Source organism: Camelina sativa, chromosome 10 (assembly GCF_030686135.1).
Source record: "Camelina sativa cultivar CO46 ecotype springtype chromosome 10, ASM3068613v1".
Taxonomy (NCBI): Eukaryota; Viridiplantae; Streptophyta; class Magnoliopsida; order Brassicales; family Brassicaceae; genus Camelina; species Camelina sativa.
Genome location: NC_141889.1, coordinates 12,718,255 through 12,740,607, shown reverse-complemented (window position 1 = coordinate 12,740,607; position 22,353 = coordinate 12,718,255). Strand labels below are relative to the sequence as shown.

Below are 22,353 nucleotides of genomic sequence, written 5' to 3'. Positions count from 1 at the left end.
GTGTTTGGTATTTTTTTTATCAGTTAGGAACGTGATTGTTGATGTCGATGCAGAGCTGAGCTGTGAGGATTTGATACAAGGCCAAAGCAAACATATATATAAACAACCTAAACCACTGGAGAAGATTGTTCAAATGGAAGTTCTCTTTTTATTTCAGATATATGTTGAAATGGAAGGTAGAAATTTATTCTAATGAATGATTGAGATTAAGGTATAAAATTATAAATAAGAGCTATAGTGGGAAAAGTTCCTTATCATGGGGTCCCTTTCTAGGCTAGAATAATAATAATCCTAGTGGTCGTAAGTATTTGGTAAAGTTGAGATATTTTTTTATATTGTCGTCACTAAATGATGTCTTGGAGTTAAACACCTATACCATGATTGCTTCTAAACTCACGTTAGCCTTTGAGATACTATCTGAGAATCTGGATATCAAATTAATCTAACCATGAGAGAAGAGACAGTGTCTTGGAAATACTTTAAACGAGATATTGTGCCATTCGCTGCTATGGTCGCAGTCGAGTGTACCACGGTTGGATCGAGCACACTGTTCAAAGCTGCTACCTTAAGAGGATTTAGCTTTTATGTCTTTGTGTTCTACTCTTATGTTGGTGCTACACTTGTCCTTTTACTACTTTCCCTCATCTTTGGAAGGTACTTGGATCTCCTTGATCAGATACTGTTGCCTGTTTCAAGAATATGAACTTACTTATTCTACATACGCACACAGGTCAAGAAGTTTACCTTCAGCCAAGTCTCCTCTCTTCTTCAAGATTTTCTTACTTGCTCTTCTCGGGTATTAGTATATCACTATGTTTCTTGATTTCTGAGCATTTTTTTCGGTTTTTGTTGTCCACTTTGATAACTTGAGGGAGAAACAGGCTCACGTCGCGGGTAGCTGGTTGTAAAGGTATAGAATATAGCTCCCCTACTCTTTCCTCTGCTATTAGCAATCTTTCACCAGCTTTCACCTTCATGCTTGCCGTCTTCTTCAGGTTCCACTTTCTTCTAGACCGGGTGTTTCCATATTATAACGATACAAAAGATATGTTATTTGACACTGATACACTCAATATGAAATGATACCAATACATAGAAAATATCTCAAGCCATTAACTGCGTGCATTGTAGAGTAGTTTTACAAGTAAAACCTTGCGTTAATGTTCGACCATCCATTTGTAACTCTAACTTCGGTGACTTACTCTGCTTCCTTGGGTGACTCGTAAAGGATGGAACAAGTAGTGTTGAGAAGCTCTGCAACTCAAGCTAAAATCATTGGGACAATAGTATCTATATCTGGTGCTCTGGTTATTTTTCTGTATAAAGGCCCAAAAATTCTTGTTGCTGCATCTTTTACTTCATTCGAGTCAAGTTGGATAACTGGAGGCCTTTTGCTTGGTTTACAATTTTTGCTTCTTTCAGTCTGGTTTATTCTTCAGGTATTACATAACTTGAGCTGATTCAGGAAACAGATTTTGGGTTTGTTGGTAACGCATAACATTGAGCTTAATTTGTCAGCTGTACATGATTTCAGACTCATATCATGGAGATATATCCTGAAGAGATAGCTGTAGTCTTCTGCTACAACTTATGTGCAATGGTCATCTCAGCGACAATATGTCTGATTGTAGAAAAAGACTCGAGTTCTTGGCAGCTTAAACCTGGTTTTTCCCTTGCTTCAGTCATATACTCGGTGAGACATCAAACCTCATAAGTTGAGAAATCAAATCTTAAAGCTAAGAAACTAACACTCTGCTTCAGGGACTCTTTGATACATCATTGGGCTCAGTTATTCACACATGGGGTCTGCATGTGAAGGGTCCGGTCTACGTATCCTTGTTTAAGCCATTGTCTATTGCAATCGCAGTCGCCATGGCTGCTATATTCCTTGGCGATGCTCTTCACCTTGGGAGGTGCCATATTTTTCAACTAAAGTGTCTCTTTCTTCTGCAAGAACATAAGTGAAAAAAAAGTTAGTTCTAGGTTGTTGAAATGTTTTGTTTCATCTTTAAATGCATAATGACTCAATAGCTAATAACCGATGTAGCTTTTCGGTTATTGGGTAATAAGATTCAAAGATTATGTGACTACTACATATAATTTTGCATGCATCTGTGTGGTGTGTGCAGTGTGATTGGATCAGTGATACTAAGCTTTGGGTTTTACACTGTGATTTGGGGCAAAGCAAGAGAAGATGCAATCAAAACAGTAAGTGATTCTGAGCAGTCACTCTTGTTGCCTAACCACAAGAGAGATGATGAAACCTTATCATGAACTTCAGTGGCGGACGCAGAAACTTATTTAACATGGGGCACAAAATAATTAATTAAAATATAATAATAATATTATTATTAAAAAATCCAAAACCAAAAAAATAAAACATTAAAAAATTTTCATAACAAAAACATACGAAGAAATTCTACAAAACTATTCTACGATTTTCCATATCTTGAAATCTTTTTATTACTACCTCATTTGTCACTTTATCTAAGTGCTCTTTTTCAATAAAACAAACCATACAATCATTTAAAAACTGATCACCCATTCGGTTTCGCAAGGTAGTCTTCACAATTTTCATCGCAGAAAAGCATCTCTCGACTGTAGCAGTGGCAACAGATAAAGTCAAAACCAACTTCAAAAGTCGATAAACAAGAGGATGCGAAAGATGTTTTTTTGTGTCCATCATTACACGTGCAAGATCTCCAAGACTCTCCAAATTAGCAAACCTTTTATCTTCACGGATATTATCGATGTAAATACCAAGTTGATGCTCAAGAGATATCCACTCCACAGAACTAAAATCTTCCGGATAAAACTCAGATAACCTCACAAGTTTCGACTGGTCAAACTCGTGGAAGGAACCAAAAGGGCTCAAAGACGCAGTGCAACTAAGCAATTCAGTGTTTACCTCGTCAAAACGATCATTAAACTCTTGAATTTGCATATCCAATACAATGTAAAGACATTCCACCTGATAATGATGCAAGTTTGTCATGTTGGTTCTCCGTCTTGGCTTCTTTGGATCAACAAATTCTTCTTCCATGATGATCAACTCAGTTTTATGACTCTCACAAAAAGAATTAACTTTTTCAACCAAAGAATCCCATCCATTATCCCTGAGATTGTACAATTGTTGCTTGGTAGATTTCACCAGAGACATAGCATTCAAAATGTCTTGATCTTTCCTTTGCAGAGCCACCGATAGAGTATTTGTGATCCCGAGAAGAAGTAACATCAACTGTAAGTAAAACACAAAATCAAAGGTGTGCAAATATTTGATGAGACCATTAGCTTGCCTTCTTTTGACATCATCACTCCCTTCGCTCTGGACATACTCGAATACTTTCACAATAGAAGGGAATAAATCAACTAATCGTACTAAGGTATTGTAGTGAGAACCCCATCGAGTATTACCAGGTCTTTGAAATGAAAGCTCCTGATTCAGTCCCTTTCCTGTCTTAATTTCACCTTGACTAATTCCTTCTTCGATGATCATTCGTTGGTCTTCTCGAACCATATCTTTCCTCTTAAAAGATGCTCCAACCACATTTAACAAAACCGAAATCATATCAAAAAAATCACCAACTTCAAAATGTTTTTTAGCAACTGCCACGACGACCAATTGAAGCTGGTGAGCAAAACAGTATACATAATATGCAGTACTATTTTCTCTTAAAATCAAAGATCTCAACCCATTAAACTCACCTTTCATGTTACTTGCTCCATCGTAACCTTGTCCCCTTAATTTTTTCATACTCAACCCCCGCTTTGCAAACAATGAATCAACAGCACATTTCAGAGTTGCAGAAGATGTATCTTGAACATGAATAAGACCAATAAATCTTTCTTTTACTATCCCATCTTTATCAACGAAGCGAAAAACCACTGCCACTTGCTCCTTAGTAGAAACATCTGCAGACTCATCCACCAACAACCAAAATACATCGTGATTAACTTCTTGAATAATAGATTCAATAACTTCCTCTGCAAAGCAATGCACTAGATCAGTCTGAATTTTGTGAGACACCATCTGATTATTTTTGGGAGCAGTCTCCAACACAACCTTCCTTACAAGCTCATTTTGATCTGCAGTATATTTCACAAGCTCTATGAAGTTTCCCCTATTAGCTGATTCTACTGACTCATCATGACTTCGAAAAGGTAATCCTTGCCGTAATAAATATCTACAAACATCAATTGAAGCATTCAATCTGATTCTGTATTCATTTTTTGCAGCATCATCATGCTTATAAAAAGCATGAACAATTGATTGACCTTGTCTCATCAAATTATCAGCCATTTTCAATGCATTATTGTGAAAACTATTCACTTCTCCCACATGAACACTCAATCTCTTTGGATTTTTCCATGTATCAAATCCCCTTGTTACAAATTCATCACTTCCACCTTTATTTTCTGTGTAATCTCTAAACAAGTAGCAAACCAAACAAAAAGCATTGTCTGTCTTCACACTATATTCCAGCCAATCACCATAAAGATCAAACCAAATTGGATTGAATCGTCTCAATTTATCTCCGGTTAGTGTTCTAGGAAATTTGTGACCACGAGGTTGATAAGGACCCTTAACTAAATATTTGCGTCTTACCTCATCTCTTTGGTTAGAGTGATATTCCACAATTCGTTTCCTATCAGCAGGGTCCACGGGTAAATTCTCCAAATCATCATTAGAATGAGATGTACTTGTTGGTTTTTTTGGAAAATATTTTTCCATAGATCACCTAATAAAAAACATAGCATGAATTCACCAATATATATTTAAAGCAATTGAATGAGACTATCAATTTATCTAGAATAAGAAGAAAATCAATAGACAAGTTTATATGCTATAACACGTAAACAGAATTTTGTCCAACGACAAGTTTTGCATCAATTACTTACTGTTGTTTATATGCTGTTTGATAAAAAATAACCGAAGACAAAAATAATACTGGAACCAATCAAAAATAGAAGCAGAAGACTTTTCTCTCTCTATGGTGCAGTTGTATTGCTGTCGATGAACTCATGAAAACTAGGTATAAATCCCGATCAAAAAAAGTTTATAGACTTTGAGTTTTAGACTTTTAGTTAGTTGGGCTTGAATCATTAGCAGTTTTAAAATAGTTGGGCTTAACCTGTATTACTATAGCTTAAATTATGATACAATTTACATTTAATTTTAGTTTATATTATAGAAAGAGTTTCCGTTAGACTTTAGCATGTGGCACAATAATTAAGTGCTATTATTTTCTGAACTATGATAACTAAATCCCATGTAATTTTTTTTTTTTAGGATTTAGCATGTGGCACGTGCCACACATACTAAAGCGTACGTCCGCCCCTGATGAACTTAAGTTGGACACCATGTATAACTATTGGACCCATTATAAGATGATCCCTGTCTATCTTGTATGTATATCTTACTAGGGGATTATCTGTTAAAGATCTTGTGTGTTATAGTATTTATACAAAGTTTCTAACAATATATGATACACCTTAAATGTGAAAAATATAGATGAATATTATATAGTACAACTTGAAGGAGTGCTAAATCAAAAGAAAAAAGACAAAGGAATTGTCTAAATGAAAGATAAGGAAAATCCAATCTAATCAATATTTATAGGTTTACTACAAAACCAAGAATTATGGAAATATAAGTACATGGATGTAATTCATCATTAATAAGTATTTTTTGGTTCCACAAAAACTGTTGTCTTTCTCATGGAGTATTAATAATACTCTTCAATGGAAATTCTTACTAGTCTTAAACTTTAAATTAGGATACTTTTAATTATTGTTCGAGTTACTAAATTATATAAAACCCACCAAAATCATTTAAGAAATTAATTTTTATTGTTTTTGTCTCTTCATAAGGGTCCAACAAATTAATAAATAGTCCTATCCCATTCTACGCAGCTCACAAACTTGGCTTACCCCAATTCAATAAATACCACACATCTTACCTCAAATCATATCACTCTAACACAAAAAGCCAAACCATATGTGACCACATTCTCTCTTATCCAAAATCTATCAATCAAATCACAATCATAACGTTACATAACCAGAACCGGAATCTTAAACCCCAAACCAATGAATTTACGACATAAAACAACGAAATTGTTTGGTTTAGACTCTGATTTCGGTTTCAATTAAATACCGGTTTAAACCGTAACATAACCGAATATAAAGAACACAAACAAAAGAAAAACGATAAAAACTGAAAAAGAAAACACAGAAATCGAGAAATGTCAGAGGTAGAAGAAGAAGAAGGAACAACAACAACTACAAGTGGTTCCAGAAACTTCGATCTCCCAGACGAAGTGCTTCAAGTTCTACCGTCCGATCCATTCGAACAGCTCGATGTAGCTCGCAAAATCACATCTATCGCTCTCTCGACGCGTGTCTCCTCTCTCGAATCAGAGTCGTCGGATCTCCGAGAACTCGTCGCCGAGAAAGATAAAGAAATCGCTGAGCTGCAATCTCACGTTGAGTCTCTCGACGCTTCTCTCTCCGATGCCTTTCAGAAGCTTTCTCTCGCTGATGGTGAAAAGGTCCGAACCCGGTTTTGACTTTTGGTTTTGGTTTTTTTTGACCCGATTTGGTTTTTTTGACTATCTTCGAAATTTTTTTGCAGGAGAATTTGATAAGAGATAATGCTTCGTTGTCTAATACTGTGAAGAAACTTCAGAGAGATGTCACTAAGGTTATTTTTTGAACTCACATTTCTAATTTTGGAAGTAGCTGAGGTTTTAGGGTTTTTGGAATTGAGTTTTTTGTGAAATTTTTTGGTGCAGCTTGAAGGTTTTAGGAAGACGCTTATGATGTCTCTTCAAGATGATGACCAAAATGTATGAAAACATTCACTTTCTTGAATTTGCTTTCAAGAAGTTAAAAAAATTGATAATCTTTGAGACTTGAATTTTGATTATGTTTGGGGTTTATAACAGGCAGGAACAACACAAATCATAGCTAAACCTACACCAAACGGTATACTTCTTGTGAGGGATTTTAGTGGAGTCTTGTGTTTATGATTTATATTGTGTGTTGGTTTTGTCATTTTTGTTTCAGATGATGATACCCCATTTCAACCTTCAAGACATTCATCAATGCAATCTCAAGCTTCTGAAGTTATTGAACCAGCTACTGCTACAACAGACAACGAGAACAATGATGGTATAGTGTTAATCTTGATTCTCACAAGCTACTAAAACTGTTGTTTGTGTGTCTTCTTCATTCACGAGTATTTAAATAATACCTAAGTTTGTTTTTTGTTATGTCGCAGCTCCTCCTAAACCGAGTTTATCAGCTAGCCTGCCAGTAGTATCGCAAACTGCTACTCCACGGCTAACTCCTCCTGGTTCTCCACCTATTTTGTCTGCTTCTGCTACACCTAGATCAACTTCGAGACCTCTCTCTCCTCGACGTCATTCTGTATCCTTCTCTACTACTAGAGGCATGCTTGATGATACTAGATCTTCTATTTCAATCTCAGAGCCTGGTTCACACACCGGTAAGTTAAAAAACCAGGATTTTTTTTCTTGTGGCGGGTTTTGGGACAACACAATTGTTAACGGTTTGTTTGTTATCTGTGTTTTCAGCAAGAACTCGGGTTGATGGAAAAGAGTTCTTCCGACAAGTCAGGTAAAGACTCCTACCCTGAAAATTCTTACAAAACGACTCTCTACAACATTGTCTGTAACAATTTTACATCTTGTTACTAAATCTTGATCAGGAGCCGATTATCTTACGAGCAATTTGGTGCATTTCTTGGGAATGTGAAGGATCTTAACGCTCACAAGCAAACAAGAGAAGTAAGTAGAATACTCTCTCAATCTTGTTTACCACTCACAAGCAAATTTGGATTTTGTATCGATTCGGCATTGTTGTTTTTTTTTCTCTTTTTCCAGGAAACGCTTAGGAAAGCTGAAGAGATATTTGGTGGCGATAACAGAGATCTCTATGTCATATTCGAGGGCTTGATCACACGCAACGCTCACTGAGTGCTTGATTCTTATGTTACTCAAAGAACATTTATACTCGGAAACTCAGGATTCAATCTGCAACATTCAATTCCTTTGTTATCTTGGCGGTCAAGTAAGTCCAAGTGAAACTGACGATTTGGTTGTATCATTTGTGTCTGTTGTATATCTATCTTATCTATCCTCACATCTTCTATAAATTATATTTCATCTTCTTCAAATTCAATATCCAAAATTTTCTATATTATATGGTGTGATCCCTAAAAACAGATCAAGAAAGAACAAAAAAAAAAAAAACACAGAGTGTTATGGTAAACCGTTGAAATTATCATGGTAATAACAGTCTTGGCCAACAATGAAAGACACTAAAGAGTAAAGAAAACAAAATGGAACTAAGCAGCACATCTCTGAGTCTCAGACTGAATCACATATGCTCATCGGCAAAAGCTTTGAGATGGTTAAAAGAAGAGCCACCTTCTCTCACCGCCTCCGCTGCTAAATCCTTCCACCTTGCCGCGTTTCCTCTAAACTCCTCCGCCTTCTCCTCCATTACTTCCTTAATGCACCGCCGTATCTCCTCACTCTCCACCACCATAGCTCCTTCCTCGTCCTTCTTCTCTATGACTCTCACACCTGTCTTCCAACAATCTTCTAAAAGCTTCGCGTTCGTCATCTGATCAGTACACTGCGGAAACGCCACCACCGGAACTCCCGATACCAAGCTCTCCAGCGTCGAGTTCCAACCGCAATGCGTCACGAAACAACCGATCGATCTATGATTAAAAACCCTAAACTGATCACACCACGAAACCACCATACCTATCTCATCGAGCTCTTCTCTGAAACTACTTATGCAATCTTCTTCCTTCTCTTGCTCATCTTCTTTGCTTTTGTACGACTTATTCGTAATCACCCACAAGAACGGTTTCCGACACTGAATCAATGCCTTGCAAAGCTCGACAAGCTGTTTCTTGGTCAATACGGCAACCGTCCCAAACGAAACATAAAGCACAGACGAATCCGCTTTCGTATCCAACCACTCAATGTACTCACTGTGACTCGACGAATCCGTTCTCAAGGTTAATAACGGACCGATGGGTACAATCTTGTAACTATCTGGAACCGAGCTCATAGCTTCCGGCTCAAGCTCTTGGAAAGTGTTGATGAGGATCTTAGGGTTTGCTTCTTCCTTCAGTGACTCAAGCTGTTCTCTTAACACCGGTAGAAGAAACGCATAGGCGTTGGAAGAGACGAGGAATGAGGGAAGATCACGGACAGTGAGCAGTGGCAGAGACGGTAATTGAATAGAACCAGAAGGGTTATTACCCATCTCTGAGATTGCATCTTCGTAGCCGTTGAAGTAATGGTAAGAAATGGAGAATACTGTTACAGGTTGGACCCAAAGAAGAGCTGAAGGAAGGTGAATCTCACGCGCTAGCTCAGCGACCCAAGTGAGGAGGATCGTGTAAACCACGCAAGTGAAAGGCCGGTTCTGCCTCCGGTTATCTTCGATCAGTTCGGTTAGCGTCTCTTTGCCATGTCTTCTCATATCAAACATGAAGTTTGCGGTCGCGTCTTGAAGAGACTTTTTGGAGGAAGCAGAGGATTTGTAGCCGTCGTCGTAGCCATCGGAGTAGGTAGCGAAGGTTAGGGTTTCGGGGACGTTTTCTTGAGAGAACATACGGCGGTTGTAGGCGGAGATCGGGGCGGCGAAGGTGACTCTAGCGCCGGAGATGGTTCCGGCTAGACGTTTGGCTAGCTCGAGAGATGGGTTGATGTGACCTTGTGTTGGAAATGTTACGAATAGGAAGTGTGGACCGGCCGGTGACTTCGAATTATTGTTGTCCATTTTTTTAGTGTTGCTATGGTGTTGTTACTTGTTAGTATTGACTAAATGAGAGACAATAACACAACAAGTTTAGATTTAGAAGACAAAAACAGCGCACACCCCACTACGTAAACATTGGACAAAAATTTTGTGACGTTAGTGATGACGAAAATCTAAAATAAAGAAAGGTCGTTTGGATTCAATGGATACGAACAAGCGACCATTTGGCCAACCCTACATAAACTATTTAAACATGCAATATTCAACTAACCCCATCTATATAAAATAAAATACGGTGGATAAATATTTGTAAATATAGTAATTTTAATTGCACGTGCTTTCCTTTTTTAAAACTAAAATTTGGTGTATCTTTTAAACTAATCATGTTATTATATTGGATTATATTACGTATATTTTTCTCTATAAGTCGCGTTTATGTGTCAAAATGGTCAAAACTAATGGTTCAACTCAATTCAACTCAAATCAAGAACTTTAATGAGTTAAAAAAATTAACTCTAATAATTTGATGGGTTAAATGAGTTGATGATTAAATGAGTTAATGAGTCAAATGAGTTTGGTTATAATATGTTTATGAGTTAGCCCACTAACCCATCCATTTCTACATTATCAACCTAATATCATCAACATCATCATAATTTTCCCGCCAAAATTCCAAACCCGTAATTTTCCCACAAAAAAAACACAAATCCGTAATTTTTGCTAAAAATTGAAATCCGTAGTTTCTTGCCAAAATTCAGAATTTATAATTTTCCTGCCAAAAACGAAAACCCGTAATTTTCTCACCAAAATTCAAATCCGCAATTTTCCGCCAAAATATCAAACCCGCAATTTTCTCACCAAAACACAAACCCATAAATTTCTCGCCAAAAACGCAAATCCGTAAATTTTCCTGGCAAAAACGTAAACTTATAATATTTCCCGCCAAAAACGTAAATCCATAAATGTTCCACCAAAAACTTAAACCCGTTGCAATGTTTAATTAAACACTCCTGTTGCAATGTTTTAAAACTTAGGCCAGATCGGTTAAAACCGTGAAACGCCAAGTTTCCCGGTCCAGATTTTTATAAATAACTGGATTTCTTAGGACTCATATTAAACCAGAAAAATTGGCTAAAATTCACGATCTGGAGGTTGAATCAACCCGCCGGTTTAACCAATTTTAAAATCTTCAAGTTTTGAGACCTGGACCTCGAAGCCCAATTAGAATATTACAATCGATACTGCTATTTATTGACCTCTTCTTGTTTTTATTTGTTTCTATTAATCAGTGTGGGATAATATAGTAAACAAGGCATATTTTTAGTTGAGATATGTTGCAATATAGTACATATTAAAAAAAATTATATGAAAATTAGTACGTTTTTCGTTATGTTTTTTTTTTTGGTAAGTGACCGAGAGACAATCAGTATTTATTAAAAAAATCAAAAAACCGTACACACGAATCTGTCTCGAGTGCATGAGCCCAACCTCATCTTCTCCAAAAATCGAAAGCAACTCAATAGAAACAGAATCCAACAAATGAAAACCTAAGGGAAGAAGAAACCTAATGAAAACTCAATAGCTACGTTTTTCGTTATGTTTGTAATTTTTCTCAAATGATTTTTATGTTTTTGAACAATTACTTTCTTTTCTGTCACGTAAATAAAGCAAAGATAACTTATTTATTTGATTGAAAAAGAGTTCAGTTTTTTGAATTTTAGTTCTCTAACTTTTATTTATGCACATCTTGTTCATATATATATAATTAATATTAATTGTTTACAAAAACTAAAAAGAAATAAAAATTAAATGACCGGTAGTTCGACCAGTTGACCCGGTGATCCATAGACTTTATGGTTCAGTCTCTGGTCTGGTTTAAAAAACATTGCCTGAGAGTCGTTAAGTTGAGCTATTGATAGATACAATGATATACAATGTTCTCTTCCTAGACTGGTAGTACGAGAAGAATATATCAAAACACATATATCTTATTATATAAACCTTGTTTCTCAAAGTTAGTAACTTACAAGATCGTGACACATGTTAATTTTAAAGATTAGAGATCAAAATTAAAAACTCACATGATTGTGACACGTGTCAATTTTAACAACTAAATATCATAGTTAATATACTATATACCATCCATATTTGGTCGTATAATTATATTATATAACGTTTATATTATAACCTAACACATTAAATTTTATTTCTTTGTTTGCAAAAAAAAAAGATAAATTTATCTCTATGGTTAGCCAATTTTGGACACTGAGTACTGCAACAAGATTTGTGAAGGCACATGCGAAGGAAACGAAGATCATGAAGAACCGATTGGCAGTCTTAGGAAAAAAGCTTGAACAGAAGTCTGAACTAATATTTTTATTATATTAAAAATCTTATTATGTAAAGTTCGGTTTTCAAATTAACCACATGTCAAGTTTACTGATGAGATGTTGACACGTGTCAAAAATTATTATTGTTCAAAACAGCTAATTAAAAAAATAACATTAAATCTAAATAAAATTTACATGTTGATATCTAAATAAAACTTCAAAATCAACAAGGAAAACTAACAAAATTAATCTACTTTCCATTGTACGCTGCTTATATTATACATGTTTTCTCAATAAGATTTTGACATGTATAAACAAAAAAGTAACTCACTAAGCATGTATATCTAGCAACAATTGTTTTTAATGTCTACTAAATATTCTATAATATTTTTACAAATAGTTATTATACAAGAACGTCATTTGAAAATTGAAAGAAAAAACATAAATTTAACTCAATTAATAGAACTCATTAGAGTTTTTACAAAAAAAAACAAACAAACAAAACAAGTGATATTAACTTAGTTTCACGATCTAGCTATGATTTCTTCAAGTTTTTTCTTCAGACTTTTTTCTTTCCATTGTCTTGGTTGTTCTTTCACCATGAGGATTTCTGAGTATGAAAACCAATAAAATATAAAATCAGAGCCATATGTGAGAAATCCAAAAGAAAAAAATGATAAAAATAAGATGAACGTATCGATATGATTGTGTGTTAGAGATGTACACATATAACTTGATTCACCGGGACTGGTATGGTTGGCAATTGGCATCCTTCAAAGAAGAACTTCTAAGAAAATTATCCTTTTGGACAGTTCTTAGAAAAGAGTTTTATATTTGTGTGATCATTTCTAATTTTTTTTTGTTTGTGTTATGCGAAATTTGGAGAAGAGTTTCAGAAAATATTTATACTAAAAAGGAGTCCCGTACAACAATTTTATTTGAATAGATCCGGCGAGATCATGGGGTTTGTAGTTGGAGTAGTGGAAATGATTTTTGATTTTTAACAAAACAGTTTTTATACATAATTGAAGAAAACAATAACAGATGAGGAATAAAAAGATTTGTGATATATATCATCATTTTGTTTACCAAGTTTACGCGCTAGTTTATCTTTGTCTCTTCATATCCAAAGTCTTTAGAAACAAAATATGCTGAACTGTAGGAACTGCACTAAATTAGTCAAAAAAAAAAAATTCCTAACAAAGAGAACGATGTGGTCAATTAGTAACAGTCGAAAATATGTGTTTGTCCTACTAAAATGGATGGTTTATTCACTTATTGTAATGTGGTTTTTGTCATTTTTTCAGATGATGCTACTCCATTTCAACCTTCTCAAGACATTCATGATTCATCAACCCAATCTTATGAAAAGACACTAAAAAATATAATTAATCCATAAATTTATTAATGAAATCAAAATTTGTATTAAAACATGAATAAAATCAAATATAAATAAGCAAAATTTCATTAAAATATTTTGTAAAATGGAACTAAGAAAGTATCATTTGAAAAGGGAAAAATAGGGAACTGGTATCTCTCAGACCCAATCAAATTATTAAAGTCATAGTTACCACTTGATATATATCAAATTATTTGTTTGTCAAGAAAACATTATTTTCAACAATATATGGTGTATATTAGAAAAAAATCGGTCTTTTCATACCCCATCTAAGGGGGTATATTGAATTCCTACCCCATCTATCATATTGAGCAAATCCATAAATAAGGTTAACTAAAATTCAAATTAGCTACACCAACTTGCAAAACAGTGTTGAATCATACACAACCCGTAACTGTGTTAATAGACCATTAACGGGTGCTTACATGGAAGCCACGTACGAAACGACGTCGTTTTGAGAAACGAAAGAAACAACTTCTTTTACTCAAAACGATGTCGTTTCTTACGTCTTCTTCCCCATTTCTTCTTTCCCGAGTCGAGAGAAAGTTTGTTCAATTAATTTGGAGATTTTTTAAACATTTTGGGTTTTTTGGCGAAATCGATTAAGATGTCTTCATCATCAGCTTCTTCAGGTGAGTTCTTGAGAACATAATGTATTTTTGGGACCTTTTGTTACTTTTCGTGGTGGTGGTTGAATCCTAGGCTCCTGAGATCTTATCCAAAAACCAATGCCATTAACTGATGAGATCGACTCAGAGTAAATCATGACATTTGTTGATGCCAAGTACCAATCACAGTTAACATAATGCTTAGGATTGTGCTTCTTGGTCAGTATATCTCTTAAAACATGGCGGCAAGGGAGCACTGTCATCTTCCATCTTGGACATGCACATGTCTTTGCATTCAAATAACCTTGAATCCATGTTTATTTTTAAGAACCTCATATTGTCCATTTCCACAAGGAATTGCCTAACAATACTTTCGCAACCTCTCTTCCTCTTTGATGGTGTTGGCGACTTTGAGAGTGTATTTACCTTGACGTTTCATAGCCTTCTTGAGCCTCACATCTATATGCATCATAGTTTGTCTTCTTATTGTCTCCAACATCTCCACTAATGGCATCTCCCGTGCTTTATTGATGGCATTGTTGTAAGACTCAGAAAAATTGTTAGAAACATCCTTACAACTTGATTTGCATCCGAAGAAGGCACGACTACAGTTTTGCGGATTTCTTTGCATGACAGCATCATACAAACCTTCATCAAACTTCTTCAATTCCTCGATTGCTCTATTATACTCCGCTTCGTTAAAACTCTTGGCAACTGCCCAAAACAACTTCTTAGGCAAATCTTTACCCGGATAAACTCTTCTCAGATTGCCACAGATATGGCGTGCACATATCCGGTGTTCCACCTTTGGTAACTCTTGATCAACAGCATTGAGCAACCCTTTTTGTCTATCAGAAATAAGAGTAAATCCATCACCATTTTCGAGTGTCAAATCAACCTTCAGCTTCTTAATGAACCACAACCAAGCGTCAAAGTTCTCTGTTTGCACAACTGCCCAAGCAACCGGGTAGAACTGATTGTTGGCATCTCTTCCTACAGCAACCAACAGTTGTCCTTTCACACCATTTAAGAAGCATCCATCTATGCCAATTATTGGCCGACAATATGCTATCCAAGTTTTTCGAAGGGCTGCAAAGCAGACATAAAACCTATCAAACTTGACTACACCATTATCATCAGTCATCGTCCCAACGTCCACTGTTAAACCTGGATTTGATCTACAAAACAGAATTCAAACACATATTAGAAACATGATTACATGAAACACATATTAGAAACAGATTTCCTTACTCTAAAAGATGTTCCATGTAATCATGTATTCGAGCAAATTTCTCATCATATATTCCTCTTGAATCATCTTCAATGCTTTTCCTATAGCTGTTCGACACTGATCATAAGTAGCAACTATTGTGTAACGCTCCTCAACTGCATCTTGCATCGCCTTGGCCTTGAATGTCGGATCCTTCCTAATGTCATTCAAGAACAACTGAGCAAGGACTCCACTCTTGATCACTTTACTAAACCCATCCTTAGTACATGCATGCACATCATTGCATGTCTTCACCATGTACTTCCCAATTTTATCTTCATAGGAGCAGTAGATTTTGAAGTTGCAATTCCCTCCAATAGCACACCTTACTTCACTTCTCTCTGATCCCCATCTTGTAAACTTTATATTCTCTCCATTTTTAAGAGCATAATCAACCACAACTTCTTTAAACTCAGATATACTATCAAAGACTTGCTCTAATCTGATTTCTCCACTACCTTTTTTGCACCTCATATATCTTCTTTCAACTTCCTCACAATCATAGTTAGGAGGAGTATCCTCATCATTACCATGCTCTTCTTTGTCAACAAAACCTGCTAAGTTCTACTCCACTCGATCTTCCATGTCAACAAAACCCTACCAACATCTCTATCATAACCACGAGAACCATCACCACCAGATCCATCACCATGAGAACCATCGCCACCAGAACCATTACCACCAACTCTCTCACTATGTTGCCCGTCTTCAAGAAGCTCATGATATTGTTTCTCAAGAAAAATTTCAATTGACTTCACCCAAACCGCGGTTGTACACATTTTCTGAAAATTCTGATCTTCATTCATTAACTTCAGCTCTGAAAAATCCTCGAAGGGATACTTATACCAGATTTTTTGCCCACAGAGAGGATCGTCCAACGCTGCCATCAAATTAGTCACAACTGTTTCGGCTTTGCTTTCAAGTGTTAGAACCGATCCTCCAACATAAGTAGTTTTATTCCCATCAACAACTCCAAACTCTCCACCATTGTAGCATTGGAAAATAACATCCTCATCAGAGCTGAAAAAAATAAAAATTTAAAGAATTAGAGGGTTCTTCATTTTCGTTTACACATATTATCAAACACTTGGTGTTCATGATATTTTTTAAGAGCTAAACTAATTCCAAACTTAAGATCACACATCAATCTCATCCAAACTACACAATTACATCCAAAATCCATCGGGTTTTCTAAATAAACACTCTTAAGTATCTCAATTTACAAAACCCCTAAAAATTGGATTAAAATTACCTCATTTTCCGATGACAATACGGTTAATTGTACTTTCATTCACTCTCCACGATTGATAATTGTTGCTAATTGAATCAATTGACCAATTGATTTTGATTTATGGGTGAAAAGAAGAGAAGAAACAAGAGTCGGGTTTGAACAAACTTTCTCTCGAATCGGGAAAGAAGAAATGGGGAAGAAGACAATGGAAACGACGACGTTTTGAATAAAAGAAGTTGTTTCTTTCGTTTCTCAAAACGACGTCGTTTCTTACGTGGCTTCCACGTAAGCACCGTTAACGGTCTATTAACATTGTTACGGGTTGTGTATGATTCAACACCGTTTTGCAAGTTGGTGTAGCTAATTTGAATTTTAGTTAACCTTATGTATGGATTTGCTCAATGTGATAGATGGGGTAGGAATTCAACATACCCCCTTAGCTGGGGTATGAAAATACCGATTTCCCGTGTATATTACTTAGTAAAGTAAGTTTATTGTTTATAATAGATTTATACTCAAATGTTTGAATGATTATATTTGAGCTTAAAATTTTCTATTGATAGAAAATATTTTAAATAAAATTCTGCATGTGCACGTGTACAAATTCTAGTATTACATATAGTTCCTCTATGAGTCTCCTCATTGCAATGTTTTAAAACCCAGGCCAGATTGGTTAAATCGGAAACCTGCAAGTCTTCCGGTCAAAATTTCTATAAAGCCCTGAATGTTTTGTAGTTTTTAAATGGTTTTTGTTTTTAGTTTTTAGTTTTTGGCTTTTAGTTTTTGGTTTTTTGAGTTTTTGTTCTGTGGTGTAGATTTTAGTTTTTGCAAAAACTTGAATGGTAACTTGATTAGTTTTTGGGTTTTATATATAAGTACTTTTAAAAAAAAGTTTGATTGAATTTATGATAGTTTTTATATAAAGAAAAAACAAAAAAGGAAAATAAAAAAATAAAAAGTTACTTAATATTTTCCTAAAAACCCACAAAATGTGGTATTTGTATTCTATGAAGGTATTGGTAAAATCTACAAAAATCTGGTTTCCCTCATATTTAGGAAACCCATGTATTAAAAAATCATGAATGGCTGAAAAAGTAGATTTTGCATAATCAAAAAGCCAAAATCTGATATAAAATCTGATGTTATATCTAACACAGATATATTAAAGTGAAAGTGATATCTAACGAATGAGAACATTCAACTTACGTGAAAAAAGTAGGTTGTTTGACATTAAATTCTATAAGCAATATAAACGATAAATACTGAATTGACTCAAACAGTCTTAAAACCGGTGTTCATATCATCATTTTGTTTACCAAGTTTACGCACTAGTTTATCTTTGTCTCTTCATATCCAAAGTCTTTAGAAACAAAATATGCCGAATTGTCGGAACTGCAACAAATAGTAAAAAAAAAAAAAAAAGTGAATTCCTAACAAAGAGAACGATATATGTGGTTAATTAGTAACAGTCGAAAATATGTGTTTGTCTACTAAAATGGATGGTTTGATTATTGTATTGTGGTTTTTGTCATTTTTTTTTCACAAGATGAGACTTCATTTCAAACTTCAAGATATTCATCAATCCAACCCTATGAAAAGACACTAAAGAATTTTCATAATAGCCATAACATTTTTAATGAAATCAAATTTTGTATAAAAACATGAAAAGAATCAAATAAAAATAAACAAAATTTCACTATGTAAAATGGAACAAGTATCATTTGAAAAGGAAAACTACGGAACTGTTATCTCTAAGACCGAATCACATGCGCTCATCGGCGAAAGCTTTAAGATGATTGAAAGAAGAGCCACCTTCTCTCACCGCTTCCGCAGCTAAATCCTTCCACCTCGCCGCGTTTCCTCTAAACTCCTCCGCCTTCCCCTCCATCACTTCCTCAATGCATCGCCGTATCTCCTCACTCTCCACCAACACAACTCCTTCATCATCTTTCTTCTCCATCACTCTCACACCTGTCTTCCAACAATCTTCTAAAAGCTTCGCGTTCGTCATCTGATCAGTCCACTGCGGAAACGCCACAACCGGAACTCCTGCGACCAAGCTCTCCAACGTTGAGTTCCATCCGCAATGCGTCACAAAACAACCGATCGACCTATGGTTCAAAACCCTAAACTGATCGCACCAAGAAACCACCATACCTATCTCATCGAGCTCTTCTCTAAAACTCTTTATGCAATCTTCTTCTTTCTCTTTCTCATCTTCTCTACTTCTGTACGACTTATCCGTAATCACCCACAAGAACGGCCTCCGACTCTGAATCAACGCCTTGCAAAGCTCCACAAGCTGTTTCTTGTTCAACACGGCAATGGTCCCGAACGAAACATAAACCACAGACGAATCTGATTTCGTATCCAACCACTCTATGTACTCACTGTGACTCGACGAACCCGTTCTCAAGGTTAATAACGGACCGATGGGGACAATCTTGTAATTATCTGGAACCGAAGTCATAGCTTCTGGCTCAAGCGCTTGGAAACTGTTGATGAGGATCTTAGGGTTTGCTTCTTCCTCCAGTGACTCAAGCTGATCTCGAAAAGCCGGCAGAAGAAACGCGTAGGCGTTGGAAGAGACGAGGAATGAGGGAAGATCACGGAGAGTGAGCAGTGGCAGAGACGGTAATTTAATAGAACTAGAGGGGTTATTACCCATCTCTGAGATTGCATCTTCGTAGCCGTTGAAGTAATGGTAAAAGATGGAGAAGACTGTTACAGGTTGGACCCAAAGAAGAGCCGAAGGAAGGTGAATCTCACGCGCTAGCTCAGCGATCCAAGTGAGGAGGATCGTGTAAACCACGCAAGTGAAAGGCCGGTTCTGCCTCCGGTTATCTTCGATTAGTTCGGTTAGTGTCTCTTTGCCACGTCGTCTCATATCAGACATGTAGTTTGCAACCGCGTCTTGAGGAGATTTGTCGAAGGAAGTAGACGACTTAAAGCCGTCGTCATGGCCATCGGAATAGGTAGCGAAGGTTAGGGTTTCGGGGACAATTTCTTGAGAGAACATGCGGCGGTTGTAGGCGGAGATCGGGGCGGCGAAGGTGACTCTAGCATTAGAGATGGTTCCGGCTAGACGTTTGGCTAGCTCGAGAGATGGGTTGATGTGACCTTGTGCTGGATATGTCACGAATAGAAAGTGTGGACCAGTGGGTGACTTCGAATTATTGTTGTCCATTCGTTTAGTTTTTGGGATGGTGTAGTTACTTTGTTAGTAATGAGAGACAATACTACAATTATAGTTTGGATTTATAGAGAGGTTTGTAGTGACACAGATCTAAGTGAAAAGGGAAAGTTATAATAATATTACTATTTAAAAAGACAAAAACAGAGCAAACCCCACTAACTAAACATTGGACAACGCAATTTTGTGACGTTAGTGGTGACGAAAATCTCTAAAAGATAAAAAGTTCGTTTGGATTCAGTGGACACGAGCACACGACCATTTGGCCAACCATGCGTGTGAAATCATTCATTTTGAAAATAGTTTTTTTTTTCTTTACTAGTTTTGCTTATGATTTTCTATCAAAAAATTCTTGTACATCAAGTCATAGTGATATATATTGATGTGGAAACGAATGAGAACATTCAACTTACGTGGAAAAGTAGAATTGTTTGACATTAATTTACATACGAAATAATGCTATATATCTTATTATATAAATTTGAGTTTTGAAAGTTAGTCATTAACAACATTTTGACATGTGTCAAGTTTATATCAACTCGAGATTTTGAGATTACAACAAAAAAACAAAATATTCTGTTTTAAACGATATTAATAATGTAAAAATATAATTATCAAAAAGTTACAAAAATTATAATTTTTTTTAATACTTATAAAGAGATTATATATATATTTCATAAATTCAAAATTATAACATTATTTACTTATTTTTAATTTTAAGTTATTAATTCTACAAAAAAAATTGAAATAGGAATAAAGAAAATATACAGTTAATTATTAATTCTAATATTTGTAAATAGTCACTTCTATATAAACATAGATCGTCTCATATTTTCATCTAACAAAATATTTTTTTCAAAAATATTGTTTTCAACTTTGTTCTATTGGTAGAACTTTTTTAATTGAAAGCTAATTTTTTAACAAAAATATATGTGTGTTCCTTTTCTAATACTGCATTTTAAAATTTAATGTAGTATTTTATAGATTTTTTATTTAATTTATCTTTTCACCTTTGAATTATTTGGGATTCATATATTATCGTGTTTATAATTTTCTATTATTTCTTTATTTATGTCAAATTAATTTTCTTCTAATTTTTCAACCTTGATTGGGTGTTCATAGACTCTTTTTTGTGCAAACATAATTTTTACCATTAATTCAATCCTAAAAGGAAGGAGTAGAAGCTCATCGACCTAATAGTTAGACAAAATATGCTAATCAAAAATAAGCTTGAAACAAACGAAGATAGATAGATTGGAAAAACATAAATTGTTGTTGATAGATCCATAGGAGTTCGGAGACTGTGACACGATGGTTTGCGGATAGGTTTAAAAGAATTGATTTGGAAACCATATCACCAAAGTGCACTTATATTTTCGATCAAGGGTTAAGAGAACTTCAGAGTTAAGTGTGCTTGAGCTGAAGTAGTTTCAGCATGAGTGACCTTTCGGGAAGTGATTGTCGTAATTGTGTGAGCGAGGACAAAACAAGTATTATGAGGAAGGGTCGGTAATATGGTGATTTGTAAGGTTGGTAAACAAGTATTCCTCTCGGACGTAACAGACCGGCCGCCGAATATGGGTGAGCCAGGAGTAGACGAGGGGCCCACTGAAGAAGGTGGCCATGAACTGGGAGTGGACATGGGGCTCACTAAAAAATGTAGCATTCAGAGAGTTCCAGAGACAAAGACTACATCATGGTGTGTCAAAGATAGTTGCACAAATACAATGGAAAATTAACATTAGTTACTATCAAAATATTTTGTGACATTAGAAAAGGGTCTTTAGTTTCATTGGTTGTCGGAACAAGCCATTTTGAGATAATTGAAAGACGTAAATATGTTGTCTCCACACATGAGGAAGGAAAAGCCGAGGTTCTTTCTATGGTGGAGGAGGTTGGACGCAAGGTTATCTCCCTAAAGGGAAAAATGTATAGGAGGTTGGACACAAGGTTATTCCCCAAGGGAGGAAGGTGGGGCCAAAGTTCTCTCCATGATAGAGGAGGTTGGACGCAAGATTCTCAGCATAAGGGACGAGGGCGGAGCCGAGGTTCTCTCCATGGTTGGTCATACACTATTGTGATGATACATTATTGATTAGTATACTATGTAATATATACTTTTTTTAGCCAATAATTTTAATAATTAAAAGTACTATGCAAAAGTGAAAGTAAAAAGACATATAATAGTTGACTTAATGTGTTCATACATACATTTTCTAGGTGGTGGTAAAAAAAAATATATATATATATATATATATAACATACAATATATTTAGGTGTAAAAAATACGTTTTTAATGGTAATGGTAATATACATAAAATATTTGTAAATAGATATAAATCAGTATATTATAGCAAAAATAAAACTTATAAATAACATAGAACAAATTTTAATATATTTTTATTAAATTTAATTTAATTTTACAAAAATTTAAACCTGCACATCGGGCGGGTCTTTGTTTAGTCTAAAATAAAAGACTGAGTTAGTCTTTAGATTGAGATAGTCTTTACATTGT

The 22,353-nt window shown here is 35.3% G+C and overlaps 6 protein-coding genes and 1 pseudogene across 21 annotated transcripts; 2 read left to right on the top strand and 5 right to left on the bottom strand.

The window, feature by feature from the left end:
* Positions 1–127: 127 nt before the first annotated feature.
* On the top strand, positions 128–5,507 carry LOC104718851 (WAT1-related protein At4g15540). Of its 16 annotated transcripts, none has more exons than XR_015568475.1 (10): positions 128–654; positions 731–796; positions 882–995; positions 1,229–1,439; positions 1,535–1,693; positions 1,762–1,913; positions 2,130–2,208; positions 4,093–4,161; positions 4,237–5,033; positions 5,291–5,507. XR_015568475.1 is itself a non-coding variant. In XM_010436654.2 (9 exons), the coding sequence occupies exons 1-8, from the start codon at positions 449–451 to the stop codon at positions 5,024–5,026; spliced, it is 1,077 nt and encodes a 358-aa protein (XP_010434956.1). In that variant the 5' UTR covers positions 128–448; the 3' UTR covers positions 5,027–5,033; positions 5,291–5,507. The 16 variants fall into 16 exon arrangements, 10 of the variants coding, with proteins under 10 accessions (XP_010434956.1, XP_010434960.1, XP_087325322.1 ...); XR_015568479.1 differs by having other exon boundaries at positions 1,519–1,693; XR_015568477.1 differs by lacking the exon at positions 4,093–4,161 and having other exon boundaries at positions 1,762–1,972; positions 4,937–5,033.
* Positions 2,420–4,753, bottom strand: LOC147936057 (uncharacterized). The gene has a single exon (XM_087469194.1). It carries the CDS (start codon positions 4,730–4,732, stop codon positions 2,420–2,422), a length of 2,313 nt encoding a protein of 770 aa, XP_087325320.1. The 5' UTR covers positions 4,733–4,753.
* Positions 5,508–5,643: 136 nt separating the features above from the next.
* LOC104718850 (uncharacterized protein At4g15545) lies at positions 5,644–8,200 on the top strand. The gene is made up of 9 exons (XM_010436652.3): positions 5,644–6,551; positions 6,635–6,703; positions 6,795–6,848; positions 6,948–6,987; positions 7,069–7,173; positions 7,283–7,510; positions 7,599–7,641; positions 7,733–7,811; positions 7,908–8,200. Exons 1-9 carry the CDS (start codon positions 6,246–6,248, stop codon positions 7,998–8,000), a joined length of 1,017 nt encoding a protein of 338 aa, XP_010434954.1. The 5' UTR covers positions 5,644–6,245; the 3' UTR covers positions 8,001–8,200.
* An 85-nt stretch (positions 8,201–8,285) lies between these two features.
* Positions 8,286–9,965, bottom strand: LOC104718849 (UDP-glycosyltransferase 75D1). The gene has a single exon (XM_010436651.3). It carries the CDS (start codon positions 9,826–9,828, stop codon positions 8,404–8,406), a length of 1,425 nt encoding a protein of 474 aa, XP_010434953.2. The 5' UTR covers positions 9,829–9,965; the 3' UTR covers positions 8,286–8,403.
* Positions 9,966–13,751: 3,786 nt separating this feature from the next.
* LOC104720348 (uncharacterized) lies at positions 13,752–18,037 on the bottom strand. Its single transcript, XM_087469193.1, has 2 exons — positions 17,975–18,037; positions 13,752–16,434 (listed from the first exon to the last, which is right to left on the bottom strand). The coding sequence occupies exon 2, from the start codon at positions 15,286–15,288 to the stop codon at positions 14,506–14,508; it is 783 nt and encodes a 260-aa protein (XP_087325319.1). The 5' UTR covers positions 15,289–16,434; positions 17,975–18,037; the 3' UTR covers positions 13,752–14,505.
* Positions 15,397–16,671, bottom strand: LOC147936056 (uncharacterized; annotated as a pseudogene).
* A 218-nt stretch (positions 18,038–18,255) lies between the features above and the next one.
* On the bottom strand, positions 18,256–19,976 carry LOC104718848 (UDP-glycosyltransferase 75D1). Its single transcript, XM_010436650.3, has one exon. It carries the CDS (start codon positions 19,830–19,832, stop codon positions 18,408–18,410), a length of 1,425 nt encoding a protein of 474 aa, XP_010434952.1. The 5' UTR covers positions 19,833–19,976; the 3' UTR covers positions 18,256–18,407.
* Positions 19,977–22,353: the final 2,377 nt, after the last annotated feature.